The sequence below is a fragment of the Papaver somniferum genome, chromosome 7 (assembly GCF_003573695.1).
Source record: "Papaver somniferum cultivar HN1 chromosome 7, ASM357369v1, whole genome shotgun sequence".
In the NCBI taxonomy this organism is placed as follows: domain Eukaryota; kingdom Viridiplantae; phylum Streptophyta; class Magnoliopsida; order Ranunculales; family Papaveraceae; genus Papaver; species Papaver somniferum.
The window spans coordinates 109,451,162-109,469,369 of record NC_039364.1 but is presented as its reverse complement, the minus strand read 5'-3'; the positions used below and the strand labels follow the sequence as shown (position 1 = coordinate 109,469,369).

Sequence of the window (18,208 nt, the reverse complement as noted above, 5' to 3'; positions counted from 1 at the left end):
TGACTAACGGTTGTTTAACTTTGATTTCACCTAGTTTGTTTATGCTTGAGAATCTTCTCTTCTGATATAAGATTCACTCAAATTAGAGCGAAGTTTCTTAGAACCGTTTTTAGATCTAAAGACGTCTTGTGATAATCCATTGTTAACAGACTCCATTTTGTGCGTGATTGATCACAAGAGATTCAAGTTGTGATGTCCAGGTGTTTTTTGAAGATCTACGAAGATTTGAATACAAAGAAGATTTCTTATTGGGTTCATAATCTTTGGTGTGCACAAAACTTGATCGGATGGAATCTAACTATAATCGGTTTGTCTTTGATAAACTTGATTGATTAGTTGCGTAGATCAGCATCAGTATATACTATCTAAGTGGATCATATTATTGATTGCATAGTCTAAACATGACTGCTTTGGTAGTTGTTGATTAGATAGATCTACAACCCGACGAAGGAGTTTATTGGTTAAACGGAAGAGCCTTTTTCAAACTCATATCACTTTGTTTGAAAAGAGTTGTTACCGAACAGATTTGTTGTTTCTTTACTGTTTGGAATACAAACCAAAGGAATTGTTCCAGTACGTGCCTTATCGAATGTCGGAAGCGCAGGGATACTGCAGAAACTAGGTGAACTATAGGTTTAGTTGCTTGGTCTCAACTATACAAAGTTGGTTTATATTTTGTATAACGACTTAATTCTGAGAGTATTCAATTATGGACTAGGTCCCGGGGTTTTCTGCATTTGTCGTTTTCTCGTTAACAAAATCTTGCTGTGTCATTTACTTTTGTTTTCTGCAATTATAATTGTTTTTATTATAATTTAAAGTAAATTACACAAACGTTAATTATACTTGATAGCAATCCTATAGAGTTTGGTTAAGTCCGAACCTATTATCAAGTAATCACACTTTAGTTGTTGTATTTTCTCTATATTGTATCCATAGTCAATCACACAAGTTATCTTGTTGTCGTATTGTCTTGATCTCGTATCTATAGACGATCACACGAAGTGTGAACTGATTCATTGTATTATCTCGACTCAGTCCATAGACAATCGCTTTCGGTAAGAGGACTTATAGGTGGAAAATTTTTAGATTGAGGTATATTTGGGTACCCTCGTCTTTTCAGAGAGAATCTCAATCAGATAAGAGAAGAGAAAAGCCAAATCTCAAACAGATCTCAAAATCATTCTCAAAGAGACGAGAAAACCCAAATCAGAGAGAATCATCAAACCTAAATCAGAGATTCATTTTCAAAACAACGATTCTGATTTTACAAGTTGCAAAAACTAAAAACCTAGATTCTGATAATGGTTACAAGAAAAATCAGAAGAACAATCGAAGAAGAAGACGAAATAATAAAGGATGATAGTACTGCTCCTAGGTCATCAGAAGAAGAATCAAGAAGTTCAAGACGAAAATCAACGAGGGAAAAGAGTAAAAAGGTTGTAACACCAAAATCAAAGAAGAAAGCTGTTGATAGTTCATCGGAAGATGAATCTGAAGAGTTACAAAGACGAAAAGGAAGAACACAGAGTAAAAAGAATAAAAAGGTAGCAAATCAGATATAGGTACTATTTCTAACACTTTTAGTATGTTTTTTGTGTTTCTGGGACATAGATCCACCAGTACATATGTGAAGTACTGATAAAAAATTGATGAATACCCATCATAGTTTACATGCAACTTCTAGTTTGTGTTTCTAGCACTTATAATTGGCAGTACATAACTAAAAACCTGTAGAATAATAATCAAAAGTGACATGCAATGTGTTTTGTTTTTTTTATGATACGTAGATGATAGGTGTCTAAAACACCTAATTTTATATATAGTATTAATGCTTTCTTTGCTATTATCTTTGTGAATTGTATCTATTATGTTTAGGTTTGAGTTATTAGGTGCAATGGAGTCCTTGGGAGAAAAAGAAGGAGAAATCACTCATTTAGAGCGAAAAAGTCAAAAGCGCCATTCTCATATGCAAGCGAGTGATATTCGGAGCCAGTCAAGGACCAGGGACGATCTACATCACTAATACTAGTCAGTAATAATGGGGCACCCCATTCTAGTGGCCTCTATCCCAGATTTGGGCGCCTAGAGTCATCTTGGGTGTCTTATTCAGAGCTAGGGTGTATATATCCATAGTCATTCCTACACAAGACCTGAAATTCAGAGTCTATCCTATCATTGGTTTCACCAGAGATGAATCTGAGAGAGATTGAGAAGGAAAATCATAGAGAAGGGTTTTACTTGAGCTTGTTACAGAATTTGAGAAAGTAAGAACAGGTGTTGTTAATGGTGGAACCAAGAGACTGATTCAAGCAAAATGACGAAGAGAAGAAGACAACTTGCTGCTGTTGAAATCAACAAAGATCTGAAGTCGATTTAGGGTTCGATGAGTTGAAATGAAGGGGGTTTTGAGCTGTAGCTCAACTGATATTGGATTTGAGATTTAAAATCGATTTAGGGTTTTATGAGGTTGCCGATGAAGAGAAATTGAGATGGTTTGGTTGCTAAAATAGAATTATGGCTTCGAATCAGTTCAAAGACAGAATCGAAGGGTTTGGTGAATTTCTGATGAACTGAAGAGGAAATTGATGGTGGAATTGGTATGGGTATGTGATGTTCTAGGTTTACAAGTTAAGGTTTTGTTTGGTAAATTTGGAATTCAGAAGTTGATGGTTTCTCCTAAATGATTTTGTTTGCTGAATTTGGAATTCTGAGATGAATGGAGTTGGGCGTGAATCTGAGAGAAAGAAGGAAGTTAGCGATTGAGAAGCAAGAGTTGTTCGTGTGGTTTATGTCTTGATAATCCAGATGAGGATCTAGGATTTTGCAGTGATGAATTGTGCTTGAAATGAAGAAATCAAGGGAGTGATGATGCAGTGCCACAATGGATGTGACTTGGTGAAGCAAAATCATTGTGCAACACAATTTTGGTCTGTGCAACAGTTTGGCCAGGTCTAGTCAGCTGCTGAGTTAGACTCTGACTCAGACCACTCAGACATTGACTCAGTTCACTGAGTTTGACCGTTAGTCAGCCGTTAACTTTAACCGTCGACTGTTATGTTTGACCGGTGACCGGGCGGACTTTGCCGGTCACCTGAGATGTTTTTCGGCGAGTTTCCGGCCGACTTCCGACCAATTTTCGGCGATAATTTTTGGACATATTTTCTACATGGGTTCTTCACACACATGGGCTTGGTGGGCTTCTTAGTGATGGGATTTTGAAGACTTGACCTAAGAAGAGCTACAAAAAGAAAAGTTTTCTACTTTCTTGTATCACGTATTTTTCTACTTGGAACTTTGGAGAGCGGCGACTAGGGTTTGCTTTCGTTTATTTTTCATCTTCTTCATTTCATTTTTGATTATGATTATGATAAACTCAAAATTTATGAGTAACTAAATACTATTATTGGTTATGGGATAAAGTGGATTTCACAAATGATATTTGATTCAATGAATTAGTTTTGTCTCAACTTTATTGTTTATGATTCATGGTTAATATTGTTGCATGATTTGAGTGCTAGTTTGACTGAGTCCGAAATCAATTAGATTGGTCTTCATATCTATTTCTAAATTAGGTTTTATTATACGAAAAAGTGATAAATTCCTAATTCTAAATAGCATAATTGTGGGTAGTGCTTGTAGTGATATATCCTACTAGTCACATATGAATTATAACCTTTGTTAAAACGAATTAGTGATTTTACACGTTTTTTTGCTTGATTAGTCTTATTTCATAGAACTTATTACTCTTATGGAGTTAAACTTAATTGTGCTTTTACACTTTAGGTTGCTTTCTAGGTAGATTTCACAATAGCATTTTTTAATGTTGTTTGTGATAAAATCGGGAAATAAACGGGATACTCTTGCGGTCAAGATATCCTAGGACTTTTAATAAATAAGAGATTAAAATATCAATTCTAGTCATTGATGAAAATACATGTTTGTGAATGATACTATCCCGTGACCAATATCTTCTCCTTATTGATTATTCAAATTATTTTATTGCTTTGCTAAAACAAAATCCCCCCTTGGTTACTAAGAAACTGAAATTTTATAACAACAAAAACCTCTCTGTGGGAACGAACTCTTTCTTACCACATACTATATTTATATTTAGTAGATTGAGAAAGTGAAATTATTTTTGACGCATACGACTGCGATCAAATTTTGACGCCGCTGCCAGGGAGGCATATGGCTTATTATTAAGTTTTTAGTTTCTTATCATCATTTCTGCTTTCATATTTGTTTTTTGTTTTCTTGTCTTGTTTCTCACTTGTTTGCGAGAATTGTTTTCAGGTTCCTAATCCCTGGCTTCTAAAGATTGGAACTATCCAAGGTGCGGGATAGCTACTCGAAGAGGCAGAATACTCCAACCAAGTCAAGACACGACGGAAGAACAAGAGTTAGAAGTGGAAGAAGAATTACAACTAGAAGAAGAACAAGAGGTTCCATTTGTAGAAGAATCACTAGTTGAAGAAGAAGAAGAAGCAATGGGTGATGCAAATCGTACACTCAAGGACTTGACTTCTCATAGGCTTGATGCACAACGGTGGTGTATTGAGCAAAATCAACCTTCGAGATCAAGCCGGGGTTGATTAGAGAGTTACCGAAGTTTCATGGCATGGTGAATGAAGATCCAAACAAGCATATCATGGATTTCCACAACGTTATCATGGCTATGCTTCCACCGAAGACTAATGCCGATGGTGCAATGTTGAAAGATTTTCCATTCTCTTTGGCGGACAATGCTAAGGAATGGTTGTATTATTTACCATCCGGAAGTGTCACTACATGGAACGGGTTGAAGAAACTCTTTCTAGAGAGGTATTTTCCTGCGTCAAAGGATACTCAAATTCGCAAAGACATTTGTGGTATAAAACAACACTTAGGAGAATCTTTGTATGAATGTTGGGAGCGATACAAGAGATTGGTGGCAAGCTGTCCACACCACCAATTCAGTGACGCTATGATAATCCAATACTTTTATGAAGGCCTCCAAACAAGTGATAGATATCTTCTTGATGCAGCGGGTGGTGGTGCTCTAGTGAACAAGACGGTGACCCAAGCTACCGAGTTGATTGAAAGCATGGATGAAAACTCGCAACAATTCTACACAAGAGGTGAACCAATGGTTAGGCGAGTGCATGAAGTTACGGAGTCATCATCACACGGTGATTAAAGGATGGATAACATGGAGCAAATGATGCAAAAGATGGCTGCGGTTATTTTACCTTCATATGGTGAAGAGTTGGAGAAAGCTAGTGCGATCTTTCCAAATCAAAAAAGACGGTATGATCCCTACTCCAACACTTACAATCCGGGATGGAGAGATCACCCCAACTTTAGCTATGCAAACAAGCAAGGCGCAATTCAACAACCTACATTCAACCGTTCGGGTGGATTTCAACCACCACAACAACAATTTCAGCAACCACAACAATCGATACAAAATCAAGGTTCCGATATCGATGCAAAGCTTCAAACTTTTATGCAAGGCATTTCTACCATGTTTAAGGAAAGTCAATAAGAAACTAAAAGTGCTATCAAGGAGTTGTAGACACAAATGGGCTCCATGACGATTGATATAAACAAGTTGAAGGCACAAAATAGTGGGAAACTCCCTTCTCAACCTATCAACCCAAAAGAGGGTGTCAATGCTATTACGCTGAGAAGTGGTACACAACTTGTGCAACCCGAGGTTACTGATTCGGGGAAGGTGGAAACACCAAAGGAGCCGGTTTTGGAGGAAAAAAAGGATGAAATTCCCCAAACACCTGAGGTACCTATTCCTAACTCTAAAACTCCGGTTTCTACTTATGTTCCTCCTTTACCTTTCCCTCGCATATTTGCAAGTTCCAAGAAGGAGGAACTAGAAAAGGAGATTTTAGACGTTCTAAAGAAGATTCATGTGAATATACCACTCATTGATGCTATCAAGAAAGTTCCCAAATATGCAAAGGTGTTGAAGGACTTGTGTACCAATAAGCGAAGGCTCAAAGATAATGAAGTGCTAAGTGTGGGGGAGAATGCTTCGGCAATCTTACAACACAAACTCCCACTGAAATGTAAGGATCCCGGTAGCTTTGACATTCCAGTCACAATTGGTAACACCACATTTAACAAAGCTATGTTGGATTTAGGTGCATCCGTTAATGTTATGCCTGCATCTATGTACAATTCACTTGAGTTAGGTCCTCTAAAAAAGGCTGGAATTGTATTGCAATTAGCCGATCGCTCTAATGTTTACCCAATGGGTATTGTTGAGGATGTTCTTGTGCAGGTTAATCAACTTGTATTTCCAGCTAACTTTTGTGTGTTAGAGATGAATGAAGGATCACCAGACTCGTCTCTTCCATTATTACTTGGGCGTCCCTTCATGAAAACGGCGAAAACCATTATTGATGTGGACAAGGGAACGCTAACTATGGAGTTTGATGGAGAAACAATACGTTTCAACATTTTCGAGACGATGAGATATCCTAGTGATGTCCACTCTTGTTTTTCCATTGATGTTATGGATACATTGGCACAAAAAGTGTTTGATACATTGGCACAAAAAGTGTCTAAAACACCTAATTTTATATATAGTATTAATGCTTTCTTTGCTATTATCTTTGTGAATTGCATCTCTTATGTTTAGTTTTGAGTTATTAGGTGCAATGGAGTCCTTGGGAGCAAAAGAAGGAGAAATCACTCATTTAGAGAGAAAAATTCAAAAGCGCCATTCTCATATGCAAGCGAGTGATATTCGGAGCCAGTCAAGGACCAGGGATGATCTACATCACTAATACTAGTCAGTAATAATGGGGCACCCCAGTCTAGTGGCCTCTATCCAAGATATGGGTGCCTAGAGTCATCTTGGGTGTCTTATTCAGAGATAGGGTGCATATATTCATAATCATTCCTACACAAGACCTGAAATTCAGAGTCTATCCTATCATTGGTTTCACCAGAGATGAATCTGAGAGAGATTGAGAAGGAAAATCAGAGAGAAGGGTTTTACTTGAGCTTGTTACAGAATTTGAGAAAGTAAGAACAGGTGTTGTTAATGGTGGAACCAAGAGACTGATTCAAGCAAAATGACGAAGAGAAGAAGACAACTTGCTGCTGTTGAAATCAACTGAGATCTGAAGTCGATTTAGGGTTTGAATGAGTTGAAATGAAGGGGGTTTTGAGCTGTAGCTCAACTGATATTGGATTTGAGATTTAAAATCAAGTTAGGGTTTGATGAGGTTGTTGATGAAGAGAAATTGAGATGGTTTTGTTGTTAAAATAGAATTGTGGTTTCGAATCAGTTCAAAGACAGAATCCAAGGGTTTGGTGAATTTCTGATGAACTGAAGAGGAAATTGATGGTGGAATTGGTATGGGTATGTGATGTTCTGGGTTTACAAGTTAGGGTTTTTTTTGCTAAATTTGGAATTCAGAAGTTGATGGTTTCTCCTAAATGATTTTGTTTGCTGAATTTGGAATTCTGAGATGAATGGAGTTGGGCGTGAATCTGAGAGAAAGAAGGAAGTTAGCGATTGAGAACCAAGAGTTGGGCGTGAATCTGAGAGAAAGAAGGAAGTTAGCGATTGAGAACCAAGAGTTGTTCGTGTGGTTTATGTCTTGATAATCCAGATGAGGATCTAGGATTTTGCAGTGATGAATTGTGCTTGAAATGAAGAAATCAAGGGAGTGATGATGCAGTGCCACAATGGCTGTGACTTGGTGAAGCAAAATCATTGTGCAACACAATTTTGGTCTGTGCAAGATGGCTCAGGCTGTGCAACAGTTTGGCCAGGTCTAGTCAGCTGCTGAGTTAGACTCTGACTCAGACCACTCAGACATTGACTCAGTTCACTGAGTTTGACCGTTAGTCAGCCGTTAACTTTAACCGTTGACTGTTATGTTTGACCGGTGACCGGGCGGACTTTTCCGGTCACCTGAGATGTTTGACGGCCACTTTTCCGGCGAGTTTCCGGCCAACTTCCGACCAATTTTCGGCGATAATTTTTGGACATATTTTCTACATGGGTTCTTCACACACATGGGCTTGGTGGACTTCTTAGTGATGGGCTTTTGAAGACTTGACCTAAGAAGAGCTACAAAAAGAAAAGTTTTCTACTTTCTTGTATCACATATTTTTCTACTTGGAACTTTGGAGAGCGGCGACTAGGGTTTGCTTTCGTTTATTTTTCATCTTCTTCATTTCATTTTTGATTATGATTATGATAAACTCAAAAGTTATGAGTAACTAAATACTATTATTGGTTACGGGATAAAGTGGATTTCACAAATGATATTTGATTCAATGAATTAGTTTTGTCTCAACTTTATTGTTTATGATTCATGGTTAATATTATTGCATGATTTGATTGCTAGTTTGATTGAGTCCGGAATCAATTAGATTGGTCTTCATATCTATTTCTAGATTAGGTTTTATTATACGAAAAAGTGATAAATTCCTGATTCTAAGTAGCATAATTGTGGGTAGTGCTTGTAGTGATATATCCTACTAGTCACATATGAATCATAACCTTTGTTAAAACGAATTAGTGCTTTTACACGTTTGTTTGCATTGATTAGTCTTATTTCATAGAAATTATTACTCTTAGGGAGTTAAACTTAATTGTGCTTTTACACTTTAGGTTGCTTTCTAGGTAGATTTCACAATAGCATCTTTTAATGTTGTTTGTGATAAAATCGGGAAATAAACGGGATACTCTTGCGATCAAGATATCCTAGGACTTTTAATAAATAAGAGATTAAAATATCAATTCTAGTCATTGATGAAAATACATGTTTGTGAATGATACTATCCCGTGACCAATATCTTCTCCTTATTGATTATTCAAATTATTTTATTAATTTCAATTACTTTTATTGCTTTGCTAAAACAAAATCTCCCCTTGGTTACTAAGAAACTGAAATTTTATAACAACAAAAGCCTCTCTGTGGGAACGAACTCTTTCTTACCACATACTATATTCATATTTAGTAGATTGAGAAAGTGAAATTATTTTTGACACATACGACTGCGATCAATAGAACCACCAGTACATATATCAAATACTGAGGTTTTTTATGAATCAGGGTGTTTTACGGCAGTACATAAGTCCAATACTAATGGGTAACATTGTTTATGTGTCTATTTATCATTGTTTGTGTTTCTGGCACATAGATTGTCAGTACATAATTCAAAAACTGTTGAATAACAGTGTGTGGCAAGCCTATATTTGCGATACTGAGACATAATAGTGTTTATGTACTCAAAATTCATTAAATTCTTTATTATGCATCCATACATGATTGTTTGTGACACAAAATAATCATATATGATTCACCTTTTTTTTTTCCTTTATGAGATAATGATCTTGGATATCCAGTACATAAGGCAAGTACTGATTGTTTGTGTTTCAGACATGATGAATGTGCAGTCCATAAATGCTATACTGAAATAAAACTAATTAAATTTTGCAGGTAAGGTTGTGCCAAAATTTGTTAGAAAGTTGTATAGGTCTGGTTTCACAACATTACATAGCCTGGTTGCCAAAATGAAGGAAAGTACATATACTTTGAGTGAAGCCCAGTTACAAAAGATAGGTGAATCTTCTTATGGGAAGATATTCTTAATGTTCTGGTACACTAAGTACACAGAAAGTCATTGGGAAAAGTTAGAAGGTGCTGTTAAAAGTACTTGAAGTGTTACAAAAGGGTACGAGTCAAGAATGAGCTCACATTTGAGTTTGTTAGAAGAGGTGAAACACACGTTCTCACATCGACACCAGAAAAAATGGGTGTAATGTTTGGAATGCCAAGAATGATAGGAAGAAGAACTGATGACACCATTTTGATGGGAAGCGGTGGATGGAGACAGAAACCATTCTACATTAGATACTTTGGCAGGAGCAACATGGTTACAAGACCAATGCTAAAAAATGCGATCCTGAACTTGCTCAAGCGTACTGGAATCAAGAAGAAGAATGGAAAAGATCGCAATTCTGAATCTGAAGGTGGCGAAGATAGTGATGAAGACAATGAGGATGATGCCGAAAATGAAAAAGTACAGGATAGTGAAGATGATGAAGTTATTGAGCACATGATACCAAGAGTAGAAACTGAACAAAATCTGGAAGATATGGTTAAGCTACTATGCCTGTTTATGTGTATTACTTTGTTTTTTACAATAAAAGATCTCATAAACTTAAAAACAGTATTTCGGTTTAGTTGATGATCTCGAGAAGTCAAAGAATGTATCTTGGTCGGACCTGATACATAGTTTCTTAGAGAAAAAAAATCAATCAGAACTACAACACTCCCGAGGACATCACTGGTTGTGTCGTCTATTTGCTGGTATGATTGTGTAGTACAAGCTTTTTTTTCAAGTACATATTTCCTATACTGTCAATTTAAGATTTTGTATTTGATTCTATTGATGTTATTTTGTTACAGTTGTTGTATGCGGAGCATACTCAGTTGGTGAAACCACTGAAGTTACCAGATGATCGATACCTGCCGAGAGAGGCAAGGTGGAACATCAAAGAAATATCTGTTGAGTTTCTAAAGTAGATGGAGACTTCGGAATACACAGTAATCCCCCAAGAAAAACAATACATATTACTAGGATAAGCTTTATATCATTACGCTTCTTGTTGTTTTGGTTTAGCAGACAATGATGCACCAGTACATATCTCAAAAATTGATTAAATATACTTTTTTATATTTTCATACATGAAATGATTTGTTTTAGACATTATCAGAAAAGTAGTTTTATGTTTGATCAAATGATTGTGTGTGCGTGTTATGTACTACTCCCTCCGTCCTAGTTTAAATGCCAAAATAGGGGATTTTTTTGGTCCTAAAATACTTTCTATACTTCATATTTTTCCACCTTTTATCCTGATTTTCCCCTAACTTGGAATCAGCCCATAACATAGATAATTGTGTATTTCAATTTTCTAGACACACTATTCAATACTTTTCTCTATAAACTTCCTTTAATTTGAATTTTTCCAAGTAAACAACAAAAATCTAGACATCTACCTTAAATACTAACATAGGGTATTTGTGGGAAAAAACTATTCTCTTTGTTTTTCTTAATCTTTGTGCAAAATCGTATTTAGGCATCTAAACTAGGATGGAGGGAGTATTAATTTGAGTGCATATATGTTACACTGATACAAAAACTGGTGAAAAACAGAACACATTGATGTAACTTTCATTTTCTTTTCCAGTTCTCTGAAGAATTTAAGGATGAGTATACTCTGGATGAAAAAGAAATGTTAAATTAAGAAATTGCTCAAAGGCTTCCAGTTGAAGACGTGCCATTGAAATAAGATTGGTAAAACAAGTTTGAGGATTTGGAAGTGGAGCATGAGGATTTAAGGCTTACAATTGCATCAAAATGGGGAGAGTTACAGAGCAGGAAACATGACAGCCTCCCTACTAATGTGAGTAAGCTTGAAGAACTTTTGAATGATATATATCACAAAGCTTACCCACCTCCACAATCAAACTCGGAAGATCAAAAATATAGTAGTATCTTAGAAGAAGATGTTCATTTGAGTGGTAATTCAGACGACACCATTCCATCGGCAACTACTCCCTTAGAGAGTGAAAAGGAAATTCCAGTTGATACACAAGAAATAACGAATGAACATGGAAATGCTACTCCAACTATGCCTGTTATTGGGAGCTCTGAAGAAAATCCCACACAATACGCTCTTGAGGTTTCACAGTTTAAAATATGGGATCGATCTTATTTGGAGCGTAAGGTGAAAGAGCTGCAAGAGGAAAAGAGCATGCCAGAACTATCACATGTAAGTTATAATCCTTATGGTATTAGTTTTGTTTGTAAAAAACAAAAACTATTACTGCAACTTGTCAGTATATATCTACTATATTGAAAACCATGCAAGTACATATCTGCAATACTGAACAAAAAAAAATCACCTTATGTTGAAACAGACTGAAAAAGATGAACTCCAACAAACAGCAGCAACACAGGTTCTCGGTAATATTGAAATAGAAGTTGGTTCTCTTAGAGAGAGACGTGTGAGAAAGTTGAACGTTACACTAGTTTGGTTTGTTTTATCCTTTGTCATACTATACAATAATATGGTGTGGCGCTTCATTTATGTAGGATGCTTCACTTGAAGAAATGTTGTCGCATATGCAGTTTACGCCCTTGGTTTGTGAGCTACCGAGTCTGAAAGAACTGCATAGTGTGCCGATGGAGAAACTCATTGACCTGGACATCCATGACAAGGGTATTTATACCAATGAGTACTCAAAATATCCACAAGCTGAAATTATGGGGGATCCTATTTCGTCTTTAGGAAGTCTTGATCTGGAGTACCCGTCGACTGGTAGTTTAGAAAGCATGGAAAATTGTACCCAATACAAATCTTTGATGAATGTTTTGCTAAAGATCTGAATTCTCCCTCACAAGTTTCAAGACCAACTTTTGAATTGGGTTTAGGACTAAATGTTGAAAATGGAGAAGAGGTGCAACAACCTGTAATTGATCTAGGTGCACCTGATCCACCTCAAATCCATCTTGCAGCTACGTCTGCGCCTAATGAAGCTCCAATTGGTATAGAAACATCAAATCAAGCTCAAATTAATCCCTTGGCTGAGAAAGCTCAAATCAATACTTCACCTACACTTAATGTAGCTTCAGCAATTGATCTAGCTGCACCCAAACAAGCTCATATGAATCCTGCAACTGAGAAATATGAACTTCAGCAACCTCAACGAAGGGTATGAACATGTTAACACCTAGTACATATATGCTACAATGCCCCAAATATTTTTAGCATGCTTCTGAATAAAAAAAGATCTGATTTGTTTCAATAAAATGCAGGAAACAAGGAATCCTTGGGATCCCATTCCATTCAATGAAGTAGAAAGGAAATGACAGAAAGCAACACCCCGCTGAAGGAGAAAGCTACAAACAATCAGAGAGTGATAAATCTACATCTTTAATCGATTACTAATGACGCTTTAACATGTTACCAAAAAATTTGCAGCTGCCGATTCCACAGAAGTCTCTAGTTTTAGATGTTGAAAAGGGAGAGGAAGCTCTATTAAAGAAGATTAAAAGCGCCGAAAAAGCTAATGCATATGCTGAGACTCTCGAAATTCTTGCTGAGCTACAAAAGGTAATTATAATTAGCAAAAAGTGGAAAGTAACATGCAATATGTTCTGTAACATGGAAAAATCCAACAGTACGTACGTTCTTACTCATTGAAACTAAGAGTACATATGTTATGTACTGAAAAGAATCCAACAGTACATATGTTTTATTCTGTTAATTTTCTTTTGTTTTTTTAGTCTCTCATTTGTATTTTTATGCTTATGCTATATTGAAGGGTAAGGAACCTGGGGTAAGTCAGACATCAGCGGAAGACGTCGTACCACTTGCCGAGAGACTCGAAGATAATATGTCTACAAAGGGTAAGGAAGTCGAACCAATAGAGAAGAAAAAGGCGAGTATATCAGTCAAGGACAAGGAAGTTGCTTCAAGAGAGATGAAAAAGGAGACTATCTCATCCAAGGAGAAGAAAGATACTCCAAAAATCACATTTACCCCTCAGAAGCCAATAACTCGGAGCAACCCACAAAAAAGAGTTGATCCTGATTTCGGGAGTGGCAAAGGATTGTCTGGAATTAAAAGGCGAAAAACAAAATCCAAAACTGAAACCCCAGTTGAACAAGATTTCCCAACAGTGAAAGTTCAGAAAAAGGATGACGAGAATGTGAAAAATAGAAAAGCTAAAGGTGGTACAAATCTTTAGGAACAACCTAAAAAAATGAAGACGGCACGCAAGTTGTTGAAGCTAAAGAAATCTCCGTTCTATAAGAATTTGAGTTCACAAGAAATAGAGCTTCTCTCTCCTTTTTTTTTGACAAAGCAACCTCAATGTGAGTCTCTACTGGATAGGTCCCTTGCATTTTAACAAACATTATGTACTTCGTTTAGGATCAAACTTATAAATGATTTTGATTATTTGAATTTGCAGCTCCAGTGCTTGGAAAGTTCCTACTATGGTTGGTCATCACATATTATCTGCAGAGACATTTGAAGATCTGGTACATAACAAAGCTTTATAGGCAGATCCGATAAATTACTGGCAATACCAACTGAAAAAAACATATCATAATGAGCAAATGGTGGATGGACAGAGAAAGTACATACCAGTATTGCACATTGATGCATCTGGATGGGTATGTTTTCCTATTTATCTTGATAAACAACATGCATCTTGTTTTTGGAAAGAGCAGAGCATATCTCTCATATTGTTTTACATAAAATCCGACTTCATGCTCATTTTGTTTTAGATATTGAGAATTTGAATTGCATATTCTCCCAAACTAAATGAAATAAAACATTTTTTAATGTTGTAACAAATATTATGCTTTCATATATGTGTTTTACACTATGATTTTCAGTACATATTTACTATATTGATATATATATTTTTTCTTTTTAAGTTTTATGTAAGTAGCCCATCGCATCAAATAGCAGCACACAGTGCTGTCTTTGTACCCATCAATCAATTGGAGGAAGGAACCGGGAAGATTATTATTCCAATGTCACATCAAAACGTGCATTGGACGCTTCTTGTGTATGAATGCGAGAAAGGTGAATTCTACCACTACAACACTTGGGAAGTCACATCCACAGACCAGTGTCTCGAAGATGCTAGACTTGTGGAAGAATAATGCTTGTTATCAATTAATGAAAACCTGATGCGTCGCGGCCTTCCACAAGTACATAAATTAAAGTTGATCAGTTACCCAACACCTCAACTGGGAGACTATCCATATTGTGCACTACATGTCATGCACTTCATGAAGAAACTTGCAAAGGAGGAAGTCAACAATGGAGTGCGAGTGAGCTCCGGGGACCTGAACAACTCAAAATGAAAATGCAATAGAAGAGGATCTCTTTAGCATGCAACATCTCCTCCTGAGCAAAGTTGGAATATTAATGCTCCAAAAGGTTTTTAAGCTAGTATCTGACAGTACATATATGAATCACTGAATTAGAACTGCATACTAGAAGTTATCCTAGAGAATATATTCAAAGTTTACTAGTTGTTATTGATATATTCGAAGTTACTAATTGTTCTTACTTATTTTGATAATAACTGTTCTCGAAACTATGGTGTTTGTCTTTAATCTATATACAGTTGTTTCGCTTTATAAAAATATTGACATGTTGGATGGTAAAAGTCCAAACTATGAAGAGTGCATCTATGTGTTTGGTGTGTCTTATGTAACATAGACCAGCTATGAGATTCAATTTAAGAATATGAATCTCTAATTTTGGTTAATCATGGTGGGGAAGAATATGAATGAAAATAACAAAAGTGTCTTATGTAATTCAATTGAAGAATATGAATCTTTAATTTTTGTTAATCATGATGGGGAAGAATATGAATCTCATAGTTGGTCTATGTGTTTGGTGTGTCTTATGTAACATTTCCTGTCACCTGGAAAAATACAGATTTACATAATCGTTGTACTCAAAAATCTTGGACAACCATAATGATCAGGTACTCAATAACGACATTCATGCCTCAAAGGATAATGACTACTCTACAAATCCAGCAGAGTGCATAGATGTAACATATTGTAACATTAATGCAGTGAATTCACATGGAAAAAAAATAGAGTAGAAAATCATCCAGATACTTGTTCATTACAAAGTAGATAACAACTCGAAGTACATAACTCCTGCACTCTTAAAAAAACTTATAAAGCAACCTGAAAAACCAATAATACTGAAAGTGAATAATGCTCTCTAATTAATGAGTCTTAAATTAGCACAAAGTATCCTGTTCGAGAGAGATATAAAACAATACATAATTGTAGTACTCTAAAAAATCTAACAAAAGTGTTTAAAATGATGCGCAAACAGAATCTGCATTGTGACCAATAGAAGTATCAGGGAGAACTGAAACTTAAAACTCAGGGGTAAGAAGGAATAACAGTGCAGGTTGCCTTGTTGTGATGAGCTTTCTTGTGGCAGTTTGAATATCAGACGTATTTCCTACTCTTCTCTCATGCATTCTTGATACGATTTCCCTTTGGCCTACCTGGTGGAACTCGTGGATGGGGTGGGAAAATAGTATCCTCTGGTTTATACTGCTCTGGTATGTTGTAGTTAGGGACTGGTCTGATAGCAATTGAATACAACTGCTGAAAATTCGTAACTTTGAAGTAGTCTTGGATATAATTTACGTATCTATCACCCTTGGCAGAAATAGCTGTTGTAGCATGATAGCATGGAAAACCACAAACACGCCATCTTTGACAGGTGCAAGTTTTGCTCAGTAGATCAACAGTATGAGACCTGCAGATGCGCAAAAAGGAAAAAAAAGCTTTTCAGCACAAATAACTTGAAAGCAGTACATATATGCAGTACTGCATACAAATACAGAAAAACAAATATATGATTCAGTGCTACATGTATGATATACTACAGTAGAACTTGTTTTAGGGGATAAAGCTAACCTAGGTGAATGAACCTCATAGACATAATCAGATGACTGAGTAACATTCCAAACTCGACCAATTTGAATATGTTCTTTAAGTAACGCCTGGTAGGTAGGAGTGAGAAACTCAGGGTCCATCAAAACACTCAGTTCGCGACGTTCATTCATCAACTCCATAATGCGTAACCTATGAATGGAACACAAAGAGCACCTGTAATAAATTTTGAACAAAAAAAAAATGAAAATAAAACCAAAAAAAAAAACACAAACCTAATCATGTCAACGAGGGCGCAGGCAGGCAACCTTTTGTCTTTCCGAATCCAATTATTGAAGGACTCAGCAACACTTGATGTAGTCTGACCAAATCTACACCCAGTGAAGAACACGCTGGACCAACGTTCCCTAGGAATATTGCGGCAATAGTTAGCAACCCCATCCCTTCCCATTAACTCTGTTTCCATAAGTGCTTCTTCATATCTTGCTGGTGTGAGAGCATACGTTGCTTTTTTGAAACAAGCCATAAATTCTGTATACTTCTCATCTGATTTCCTGATTGGTAAGCTCTGCTGCAAGTGGTAGTAACAATAACCATGATGGGAATTAAGAAAGTTAGCAGGAATAGACCTCAACAATCCTTCACCACGATCAAACATAAATGTGATAGGACGGTCATCAACAACGTTCTTAAGATTGCGCATAAACCAATCCCAATTGTCAACATCTTCTCCAGGGACCAATGCATATGCTAGCGGATAAAAACCTGCAGAAAGCAAACATTACATATATAATATACTGTCACAAACTATATCGTTATACTAGTTGAAACTGGAAAATAGACTAAGAATTACCAGTATATAAAAACCATACTGTTTACAAAAAAACAGTTTATGCTTACATATATGAATCTGTGTGTGTTAGAGACAATAAATTTTCAGTACATAAATGGTATACTAGTAACAAACTAGTTAATTTGAAGTACATAAATGGTATACTCAAAAAGTGCCTAACAATTAAAAGCAATGAATAACTTGTAAACAATAACAATTAAAACGTAAGAAGAGCACTTGCCTTGATTCCCATTCAGACAAGTTGCAGCTATAACGGTACCTCTCTATCTCCCGGTCAGAAAAGTTGCATCAACAAAAATCATTGGTCGAAAAAGTTTATAACCTTCAATACAAGCGCATATTGCAATGAATAACCTTTCAAATGTTTGAGTTGCGTAGTTAAACTGAAAATCCACATAAGATCCAGGATTTTTTTCTTTCAATGAATTAACCCACTAAACCATATCGGAGTAAGACTTTACATCTTTGCCAAAAGTATCATGGTGTGATAATTCCAAACCATGATATGCATGGTGATATTTGATATTAACACCAGCCCCAACTTTTATGTAATCTGCAATTTCCCGGGGCTTGATAAGTGGGTTGTGCATCACACATTCATGAATAAGGTTGTGTACCAGCTTCTTCGATATTTTTGGACTTCTTATCTTGACACCACCTCCACAAGTGTGCCTGCCAACATACTTTTTTATCCTAAAAACATCGCAAGAAGAATCAATAGCGACTGCATGGATCATCCAAGTGCAGGGTACCTCACTGCATTTCATTATGAACCTTTCTCGATTATTCTTCACTTTTGTAACACGTTACCCAGTCTTCAAACAATACTTTTGACAGGCTAAGCGAACATCATCAACACCACCTCGAAAA

The 18,208-nt window shown here is 36.3% G+C and overlaps 2 protein-coding genes across 2 annotated transcripts; one reads left to right on the top strand and one right to left on the bottom strand.

Moving 5' to 3' along the window:
* The first annotated feature begins 9,777 nt into the window (after positions 1–9,777).
* LOC113295066 (probable serine/threonine-protein kinase kinX) lies at positions 9,778–13,784 on the top strand. Its single transcript, XM_026543424.1, has 8 exons — positions 9,778–10,125; positions 10,437–10,508; positions 11,336–11,803; positions 11,952–12,038; positions 12,127–12,352; positions 12,436–12,746; positions 13,016–13,147; positions 13,359–13,784. The coding sequence occupies exons 1-8, from the start codon at positions 9,778–9,780 to the stop codon at positions 13,782–13,784; spliced, it is 2,070 nt and encodes a 689-aa protein (XP_026399209.1).
* A 2,088-nt stretch (positions 13,785–15,872) lies between these two features.
* LOC113293542 lies at positions 15,873–17,243 on the bottom strand. Its single transcript, XM_026542153.1, has 3 exons — positions 16,761–17,243; positions 16,510–16,677; positions 15,873–16,348 (listed from the first exon to the last, which is right to left on the bottom strand). Exons 1-3 carry the CDS (start codon positions 17,186–17,188, stop codon positions 16,057–16,059), a joined length of 888 nt encoding a protein of 295 aa, XP_026397938.1. The 5' UTR covers positions 17,189–17,243; the 3' UTR covers positions 15,873–16,056.
* Between the last annotated feature and the right edge of the window lie 965 nt (positions 17,244–18,208).

Excerpts from the sequence above, each read along its gene's own strand:
- LOC113293542 (XM_026542153.1), bottom strand. The coding sequence starts at position 17,188 with ATGCGCAATCTTAAGAACGTTGTTGATGACCGTCCTATCACATTTATG. Across the intron at positions 16,678-16,760 it reads GCCCTCGTTGACATGATTAG|GTTACGCATTATGGAGTTGA; the intron begins GTTTGTGTTTTT and ends TTCCATTCATAG. Across the intron at positions 16,349-16,509 it reads TATGAGGTTCATTCACCTAG|GTCTCATACTGTTGATCTAC; the intron begins GTTAGCTTTATC and ends GCGCATCTGCAG.
- LOC113295066 (XM_026543424.1), top strand. The coding sequence starts at position 9,778 with ATGGGTGTAATGTTTGGAATGCCAAGAATGATAGGAAGAAGAACTGAT. Across the intron at positions 12,039-12,126 it reads GTTCTCTTAGAGAGAGACGT|GATGCTTCACTTGAAGAAAT; the intron begins GTGAGAAAGTTG and ends TCATTTATGTAG. Across the intron at positions 12,747-13,015 it reads TTCAGCAACCTCAACGAAGG|CTGCCGATTCCACAGAAGTC; the intron begins GTATGAACATGT and ends AAAAATTTGCAG.